Source organism: Octopus bimaculoides, chromosome 4 (assembly GCF_001194135.2).
Source record: "Octopus bimaculoides isolate UCB-OBI-ISO-001 chromosome 4, ASM119413v2, whole genome shotgun sequence".
Lineage (NCBI taxonomy): Eukaryota > Metazoa > Mollusca > Cephalopoda > Octopoda > Octopodidae > Octopus > Octopus bimaculoides.
The window spans coordinates 19,678,190-19,688,395 of NC_068984.1; the positions used below are offsets into that span (position 1 = coordinate 19,678,190).

General features: G+C 34.3%; 1 protein-coding gene across 10 annotated transcripts in view; it reads right to left on the reverse strand.

Annotated features, from left to right (window-relative positions):
* Positions 1–10,206, reverse strand: part of LOC106881484 (nesprin-1) — an 811,219-nt gene that overhangs the window by 511,356 nt on the left and 289,657 nt on the right. For all 10 annotated transcript variants that reach the window (XM_052966929.1, XM_014931893.2, XM_014931887.2 and 7 more), the window contains 4 exons: positions 6,234–6,545; positions 3,619–3,939; positions 2,306–2,947; positions 1,423–1,743 (listed from right to left, as the gene is read on the reverse strand). In XM_052966929.1, coding sequence (XP_052822889.1) covers positions 1,423–1,743; positions 2,306–2,947; positions 3,619–3,939; positions 6,234–6,545 — 1,596 coding nt within the window. The remainder of the gene's footprint in view (positions 1–1,422; positions 1,744–2,305; positions 2,948–3,618; positions 3,940–6,233; positions 6,546–10,206) is intronic.

The window sequence follows — 10,206 nt, forward strand, 5'->3', positions numbered from 1 at the left end:
GAAGACACTTGCCCGAGGTGCCATGCAGTGGGAATGAACCTGGAACCATGTGGTTGGAAAGCAAGCTACTTACCACACAGCCACTCCTGTGCCTAATGACAAAATTATTTTACTAAATTCTTCGTTATTATCAAAATTAACTAAAACAAAGCCAGTGTATTTCAAGAGAAATATGTTAATGAAAGGAACACTAATGATCATGCTGTCATTATCTGCTTTAGGTGATCATGCAATCAAAAGCAGGCACAGATCCCCTCTCAGCCTTTTAACCCTTTCATTACCATATTTACTTTGAGATGCTCTGTGTTTCTTTCAATTAATTCTAAATATAACAAAGAATTTAGTAAAATAACTGAATTATTAAGGTAGTGTTAGGAACATAAATTGTGACTAAAGTTTGGTGGAAGATTTTAATTCAAAACTTATGAAAACAAGACATTTGTACTACAGAGCCAGAGGCAGTTTCAGCCATGTTGGTATCGAAAGGATTAATCCTTGACCTAGCAGGATATCCAGGATGTTAAGAGCAGTAGAGAGAGGTCTGCACTAGCACATAGCTGATACTCATTTACAGATGTGTAGAGAAGTAGTAGTAGTAATAGTAAGACCCCCTAGATATTATTATCATCACAAGTCTTAGGGCTCATAGGATCATTTTTCCATTGCATGTAAGTGACCAAGAACACAATATTCCCTCTGGATGGGATGCTAGTCTCTTCGAAGGGTTGCTCACTTACAGCTGAGTGGATGAGAGTAAAGGGAAATGAAGTGTTTTGCTCAAGAACACAACACACTGTCTTGTCCAGAAACCAAAATCATGGTCTTGTGATCATGAGTGCAACACCCTAACCACCAGCCTAAATGTCTTCAGTAGATTAGAAAAAAGTGAAAGAAAGTACTTTACTCAAAGATACACACTGCCCAGTTCAGGAATTGAACTCATGACCTAATGGTAATGAGCCCAGCATAGTAACCACATGGAACACATATTCTTTTCTACTCTAGGCACAAGGCGTGAAATTTTGGGGGAGGACACTAGTCGATTAGATTGACCCCAGTTCGCAACTGGTACTTAATTTATCAACCCCAAAAGGATGAAAGGCAAAGTTGACCTTGGTGGAATTTGAACACAGAACGTAAAGACAGACAAAACACTGCTAGGCATTTTGCTAATCGTGCTAACGTTTCTGCCTGCTCACCACCTTTGGACACACATATTCACACTAAATGTAATATTATGTAATATTTTTAATATAAAACCTCGCCTATGTCTAGAAGGCACAGTTAAGGACTCAGAGTCTGCATGTGGCCTCTGATATTCTAGGTCCTAATTCCTTGATATAGACTCCCTCAATAGTCCAAATAAAACTTTTGGTTGATCAATAATGACTTAAACAAATTTCTTTGTCCACAAATACTTACCTTGCGTAGTTCAAGAGCATTTTTCACATCATCAGAGTTTGTGAAAGAAACCTTTTCTGCAACTAAATGTTCCTCAGTTTCCAGAATATTCTGCACAACACTCAATGCATCTAAATATTGTTTCCACAAAACAGAAAGGCTGTTATAGTAATTGTGCTTTTCGTGCAACAGGGCCTGCAGGGTTTCCCAGAATTCATGAAGTTGTTCCAACAAACCATGTACTTCGGCAGATTTGTTGTTGTCGTTTTGCACAATGAGTCGACCAAGTTCTCGGATTTCTTCATACTTTGGGTTGAATTTGTAGACGGCATTGTTGGTTTCCTGTAAATAAATTTAGAAAGTGGTCAAAGAAGAGTCAACTTTAATCTCTTGAATAGCCTTGTGCCTATAGTAGAAATAATTATCTATTCGCAATCATTTATATTGTTAACACATGTAGTCAGAGCACACAACATGGAGCTACATTAGGTGGTGGTGACAGCAGTGATGATGATAATGATGGTGATTAAACAAAGGTAGCAAAAGAAAATTGCTGTATTTCTGCATAAGTTCTACCATTTTATACTTGATTTCAATTGAAAAAAAAATTGGGGTGCAACTTATTTATACATGAAGCAAAGCTAAAACTATGAAGGTAAAAATTTTGTACCAAGACTTAACTCTAAATCAGGGGTGTGACATATACATGATGGCCCCAGAAGCCTGCTAGTGCCTGGCATGCAGAGCTTTCAACTGGCAGCACCTGTATCTCTAAATCATTTGCAAATAATATATATATATCATATTTACTTGTATAAGGTGTATTATTTTATACTTGATATTTCAAATGAAAAAACTAGGGTACAACTTATACATGGGTAGAAATAGCAATTTACAAGTTTACCTCGATATTGTTGATCATATCAGTAACTCCACTTAATGAGGAATTTTCCACAGAAAAGGAATTCACTTCTGTCTCAAATGACTCCAGGTTTTCAATTAGATTGTTCCTCTTATTATTAAAATCTTGCCACTGTTTGTTCATTTCTCCAAGTTTTTCCTCTTTCTTGCTGACGGTCATATGTATGTCTTTACAAAGTGTCTGGATGTTCTGTAATTCTGAAGGAAAATGAAGTGATCTTTGTGTTGCTCTGTCTTTTATGGTGAGGTATGATATTTTCATCAAAGAATCTAAATCCTTTATGGAATTATTCCAATCTTTCAGTTCATCAGCAATAGATTGGATTGATTCCATTATTCCAACGATTTCAGGTTCTTTGATATTAGATGAAGACAATTGTTGTTGAAGTTGTTTCAGTTTGATCTGATACTGTTTACTAGTTTCAGCATACATCAGCCAGTTTTCACATGCTTTCTCACGGTTTGTAGAGAGTTCATTTACTCTTTGGTAAATATCAGAGAGTCGATCATATCGTTCTTTAAGAACTGCTGCTTCATCTTCTGAGCAATTATTTATGTAATATTGGAAATCTGAAGAAAGTTTCTTGTAATTGGGACCATTCTCGTGCCATTCTGACAGCATTGTCTAAAAATAAATAAAATAAAATCATAAATAAGAATGATATTAAAAAAAGGAAGCAGTAAGAAATATTGAAAACAACACATAACTGTCAAGGTTTTTGTTTGTTGGAAGCATTACCCTCATGCTTATAAGAGAAATGATCATTTGATTCAACTGCAGAGTTTCCTTTTGTACTCATAAAGCATTATGTACCTCAAATGCTCTTTGGATACTTCCATGTTAGAAAGGGTTTTAATCAAAGAAATTTTATGAAACATCATGAAAATTGTTCAAACTGAAGTCCTTCTTCAGCGACACATTTTTCCATTTGAGTCAATACAAAATTACAGATAGTATTTATTAAATTTTGATTTATTGTTGGGTGACGTTTGGTCAACCCTGTATATATACATACAATGAGCTTCGTTCAGTTTTCATCTATCAAATCTATTGAGAGGGCTTTGGTTGGCCCAGGGCCATAGTAGAAGACACTTACCCAAGGTGTTATGTAATAAGACCAAACCCAAGACCACATGATTGGAAAATCAACTTCTTATCTGCACAATCAACAGAAAGGTTAATTTCAAAGATATTTTAAATAAACTAGTTGAAGGAACTCTGGGGGCCCCTCTTCCAACCTTCTAAGCTTATGAGATGATGATCTAATCAGAACAAGAAGAAAATTTCTTATTTACCTTAAACTCTTGCTGAACATTTGCAATATCATCAGAATAAATTTCTGAAGTTCGTGTAAGGTTTTGGTCACACAGATATAGCCAATGTTCCATATGAGACAAATTTGCATCAAATTCCTCAGATGATTTCAGAGCTAAAGTAATTGTCTTCTGGCGGTCTTCTGAAAGTATTTTGATATTATCCCAAGCATCTAAAATCTGTTTCTCACACTCCTCAAGTCGTGGAATGCCAGCAGGAATGGTATGTACTTTAATTTTGGTGAACTGACTTTTAAGTGGTTCCATATTGTTATCTTGGTTGTGTATTTCTTCCTTCAAGGCCTAAAACAGAAACAATATTTAAAAGAGTTTTAAAGAAATGTCAGAACTTTAAGACAACATTTTCCTCATAATTTCCATATGCATTTATAAAGGAGAGATATCATTTCAAAGAATAAAAATATACATGTTTTATGTTTTTTAATATTATTTTCTTCATTTGAGTTTGTTGTCGATAAAGAAATCATATTTACCAGCCATACATGAGTTAATTACACATCTCAATAGCACTTATTATCCTAATGAAGAGAGTGTGAAAGTCTAGAAATACCATGATTTTGGATCAGTAAAGTTTATTTTTCCAAACAAAAGATAAATAAAAAAATATGATAAAATACAAATAAAAAAGTAAAAATAGAAAATAGCTACCTTTTTTATACATGCATACACTTATATACATATACATACATACAGTAAACATGTGCATCAATGATCTTTCTCTCACTCTTGTTCCTCTCAAAGAACGCTACAAATAAATACCTAGGCATTGAATAAATATGGAGTAATTATTGTGGCAAGCTGGCAGAATCATTAGCATGCAGGGCAAAATACTTAAAGGTATGTCATCCATTCTTATGTTCCAAGCTCAAATTCCACTGAGGTCGACTTTGTCGTTCATCCTTTTAGGGTCGATAAATTAAGTACCAGTTAAATACTGGGGTCATATAATCATCTTACCCCTTCCCCTGAACTTGCTGGCCTTGCGCCAAAATTTGAAACCAATAAATATAGTCTTACAAAAATATTACACAAGACTAAGAAAAATAAGACAATATGCCATAATGCATTCACAGTATCAGTGTTGATACAAACATTCAAGACACTTGACTGGGCTTTAGAGGAAATTCACTCCATAGACATTAAAACCCACATGAGCCTGACATTGACTGGAAGCTTCCACAGAAATAGTAATATTGACAGACTTTATCTATGAAGAAATGAAGGAGTAAGAAACTTGAGATCAGTGCAAACAGTTTCCGAATGTTATATAGTCTCTCTCAGATAGCACCAGCTAAACAACAGCAGCAAAAATAAATATATAAACTTAGTACTGAAAAGTGAAGAGAAAAAACATACTATATGTTGACATTAAACTCTTCAAAAAGTATATTCTTCCTGATGACTTACATACAACTTTAAAACTGCAGGGCTAACATACCTCAAAAAAGACCTGAATGAGAAACGCTCAGCATATCATAAAAAGATTATGCATGGGTATGTTTCCTGAACACTTGATGACTATAATATTGACATGAAGTGCAGCCTTTCTTGGATTCACAACCACTACATTATGTCACACCTTGAAGACTGTGCATTTGCAATCCAAGAGCAGGAGGTTGCTTCAAAATACTTAATCAACAAAAGAGACAGTGAAGCTCCTTGAAGCTCCAAGATGCAACCAAAAATGTTGATCATGTCAAATTTCTGTGGAAGACATCACACATGTGACCAGCAGCTGCCCAAAAATGCTACCAAAGAGCTACCTCCCAGTGAGACGTGACATTGTTGCTAAAACAATATACAATGCCATCTGAAGAATGAAATGAGAAAATCTAAAGTTTAACTTGTAAATTAATGCAAGGAAAAATTCAATAGTTTTCCAATATTTTTGGAATATTTTTCAACAAAGCCAATAATTTCAACAGTAATTGTAGCATTTATTCTTTGTTAGCCTAATAGTTTCTTCTCCTGTGTAATTTTTCAATATGTATTTTATATTAAGGTATATATTTAGAACTGCTATGAATTAATTTTAAGGTTGAAATCCTTAGAAAGCAAGGTGGACTTGACAACTGAAGAATCCTAATTCTAAGCTACAATCAACTTTGATGTAGTCAGATTCCCTTATATTAGAGATTCCTTCATATTTCTGTTAGAATATCCAGAATTAATCATACTACGGTACAAATTTGATTAATTCAATATTCTTTTATACCATTTACAAGGTCTTTCTTTGACCCATTTCTATATCTATATCTTAAAGATACATCAATCACCTCAAACCACATCTTTATTCAGATCATATCCCACTCTCCACAATTTGCATTTCATTGCTTTGATGCTTTTGTTATTCAGGTATATTTCCAAATCATGAATTATTTATGAATAAAATTCTTTCTTTCCTTTACACATTTACATTTTTAGATATATCATTGATCATTCAAACGATTCTATTGTAAATTAGAGCCAAGAGTGTTTTTAATGAATCCTCTATAAAAGAATTCATCCTTGACTTGCAGTTCTAACTCAAAGATGAGAAATAAATGATAGAATGACACAAACAACAATCAACTTACCTTACTTAATGCTAACTCATGGTTAAGAATCTGTAAATCAAATGTGTTTATTACAGGTGTAACATACAGCTTAGATTCATATTTATGGATGATAGTCTGGAACTTTTCTATACCATTTGCTAATGTGACAAAGGCTAATTGTCTTTCTTCTATCTCACTAGTTTGTCTCTCAGTGGCATTCTGTATTTCATTTAGCTGTTGCTGAAGTTGGTCAATTTGTTGGATAACTTCTGGTTGGTTAGTTACTCGTAGACCCTCAGTACACAATGTCTCAAATATGATAGAATGTTTTTCATATTCTTGAATAAAAATCTAAGACAAAATAAAGGTAAATTAAGAAAATGTTACATAAAAGCCTTTTTTTTTTTTTCATTTGTAGCAATAAAAGAAGAACCAAACAATCAATCAGGAAAACATTTGTCCAAGAACCCCCCAGTTCATTTCCATCATCAATTCAGATGATACCTTTGAATTATTCATTCTGTAAACAATTCCATTTTCTTCTATCCCAACCAATATATATTCTTATACATTTACTTATTGATTCCTTCATCACTAATTCAATAAGTAAAATGAAGTGTATGCTTCACTAATGAGGACATAATAAGACCAAAATATGTCTGGAGCTGTCTGTTGTACTTATCAAAATAATGAATATAATATTAGTAATTAATTAATTCTACATTTGCTTCATTGAATCATTATTTCTAATTAACTCCGTTTATTAAATATATTAACACTAACTTCATTATTCATATAGAATGTTTAGGCTTCAATCAGTGAGTTTCAACTAAATTCACTTTATTCACAAATGTAGTTCAAAAAAGAATCATACAAAATGATGCATTGCGGATGCCTGAAAGTGGCATTAAATACAAAGGTAGTAACAAAAAAAAACAAAAAAAAGAAGCTTTTGTATATTAAAAAAAGGTATTAAACATGCAATATTTGGATGTGAGATTGTGAAGCTAGTGTAGTTTCCAATTATTTGTTTCTACACAAAACATCAACATCATCATCATGACTTGTTTTGATGACCACTTTTCCATGTCTGCATGGCTCAGATGGAATTTGCTGAGTCAGATTTTCTACAGCCAGATGCCCTTACCATTGTTAGCTCTCACCCATTTCGAAACAAGTCAGACAGGTCTTTCATAGAAGACTGGAAATGAATGATAGTAACATATATGAAGATGATGCCCATGTGCAACCATTATGCAATATCAAAAGAAGGACACAGACACACACACACAAACAAACACACACACACACAAACGCACAAAGGATGGGGTAATTCAGTCATAGGACTAACATAATTTATTACTAAACATAATGTCCATAGTTCTGGGTTCAGTCCCACTGCATGACACCTCAGGCAAGTGTTTTCTACTAAAGCTCTGAATCAACCAAAGACTTGCGAGTGGATTTGGAAGACAGAAACTGAAAGAAGCCCATCATATATGTGTGTGTGTGTGTGTGTGTGTTTCTGCCTACTTGTCTTGACATCACATGATAGTTGTAAACGAGAGCCACCATCATATAAGCAGTGTCATTTATATCCAATCTTTTATGAAAACATGTCTAGTCATGGAGAAATATTGAATTTGCATGGAAACGGGTGAGGGTTGGCAAGAGAAAGGGCCTCCGAATGAAGAATTGTTTCTGACCCATCAACAAATTTCTGCTTGACTCTTGCAGGCAATAAAAGAAGTGGATATTAAAATGACAATGAAGACGATGATGATGACGATGATGGTGGTGGTGGTGGTGGTGGTTATGATTATGATGATGATGATGACAATAAATCGTAATTTGTTGTGACATACTGTATTAAAAGCTTTTGCAAAACTCTAGGTAAACTACTGAAGTATCTTCCATCCATGTTCGCAAAGGAATTTTATTAAAATTTCATTAATTATGGTTTCCATACATGCTATACATGTCAAGTTAATAGGACAATAATTTTCTATCTTAGATATTAAAAAAAAAAAATTATGTACTGGAATAACTAGAAAGTAAGGACAATAGTTGTTATTACTGAACGGATTCAAGCAGTATTTCTAAGATTAAGAAGTGGCCAACTATATCATTGTTGGCAACCTTTAAAAACTGAGCAAGAGATTATCAAGTTTCCAGCTGTTTGGTCCAATATAATAACAGTGGTCAGTACATTGCAATATTGAAATGACTCTAATAAAATCTGACAAACAATGGCTGATCTAATAATTCAAAGATACCATCCATATGGAAAGTAATAGCTAAGTTAGTGTTAATATATTTAATATATGGGCAGTGCTAAAAACTTAAAGAATAATACAGTGAAGGTAAAAATATGTTAATCTATGACTAATATCATTTTCATTTTTCTAGTAAGAGTAGGAAACAACTCTAGCCATGTTTTTATCTTATTCTGATCTCATCAGTAAAGTAAAACATCTGTGTATTTGCCTAAGTAGTGATGAATGAATCACTAAGTAAATATACAAGATTTTATATTTGGTTTTCAAGATTCTTGATGAGAACTTGTGTGTTGAAACATACTTTGTTGTATCTCAGGAAGGATATTACACCAATTATAAACATACACACACTGGTTCTTGTCATCATCATCATCATTAAACATGTTTTCCATGTTGGTATGGATTAAATGGTTTTACAGGAGCTGGCCAGCCAGTGGGTTGCACCAGGTTCCAATTGTCTGTTTTGGCATGGTTTGCATGGTAGGATATCCTTCCTAATGCCAACCACTTTACAGAGTGTGCTGGGTGCATTTTACATGGCACCAGCATGGGTGCTTCTAATGTGACACCAGCATGTGGAACTAGCATGGGTGCGTTTCATAAGGCACCAGCATGGGTATTTCACTTTATTATTTGTCAATTGGCTGGCTATTTAACCAATTGATAAATTGATTCATTATTCAGTCAATCAATCAATAATAAATCAATCAATCAATCAATCAGTTAAGTTTGTCAAAGTATTTTCATCACCATTTGTGACCTTTCTATTCCAGATCTGCTTGAGGTCTGTTGCATGCCATTGATGAAGTAGTGAATGGTAATAAAAAGGCTCTGGCAAACCTAACTGAGTAAATGACTGACCAAACATCAGCAGTCATGAACTCTTTACTCAGAGCCTGAAGATTCATGACTTTTCTTGGGAAAGGTACAGCACTGGTTTCCTGTTACCTTCTGCCATTTATTTAGTTTACTCTACTGGTCTCTTGCTCTCTTGAGCTTGTTCTTGAGGCACATGGCCTACTTAGCCTTTACGCAAGGGGACTGGTTCACAAGATGTTAGGGTACGTCCACCAAACGTTGGACTGTGACACAAGTAAGGAGCCAGTCCTACTCCAAGTCCTGTATGCCTTAGCCACAGGACCACCTTCTGTTATTTAACCCTTAAGTGTGGCCTTTTATGTGTACTATCAGCACAAGCAAGAGCAAACTTGGAATAATGATGACTAAAGAGTAACTCCATTTCTCTGCAATCTCCCTGGAATTTCATCACAAAACACAGCTTTGGAGAGAGAGAGAGAGAGAGAGAGAGAGAGAGAGAGAGAGAGAGAGAGAGAGAGAGAGAGAGAGAGTGTGTGTGTGTGTGTGTGTTTTCTTGTTAACACTTTCACCCTCCGCAAAAAATTCCAAATTTTATTTAATTTGCTGTTCCAATGGAATTGCGTAGTCCTTGCCTTCGAAACGCAGAGTAGATGGAACAGGGACAACTGATGAAGGGTTATACTCTTTATATTGCATGTCTCGTTTCTCTGTTTGTGTTTTTTCATTGTTCGAAAAAAGTTTGTTTTCTGTTTTCGTTTTTATGTTTGCATTTCTCATTGTGTTTAACGTTTTTTTGATGTCCTGTACCCATAAATGCATGTATGTATACATATAGATGTAGGTATGTACATATATGTATGGATACATGCATATATTTATATATTATTTATATTATTATATGTATATGTGTGTGT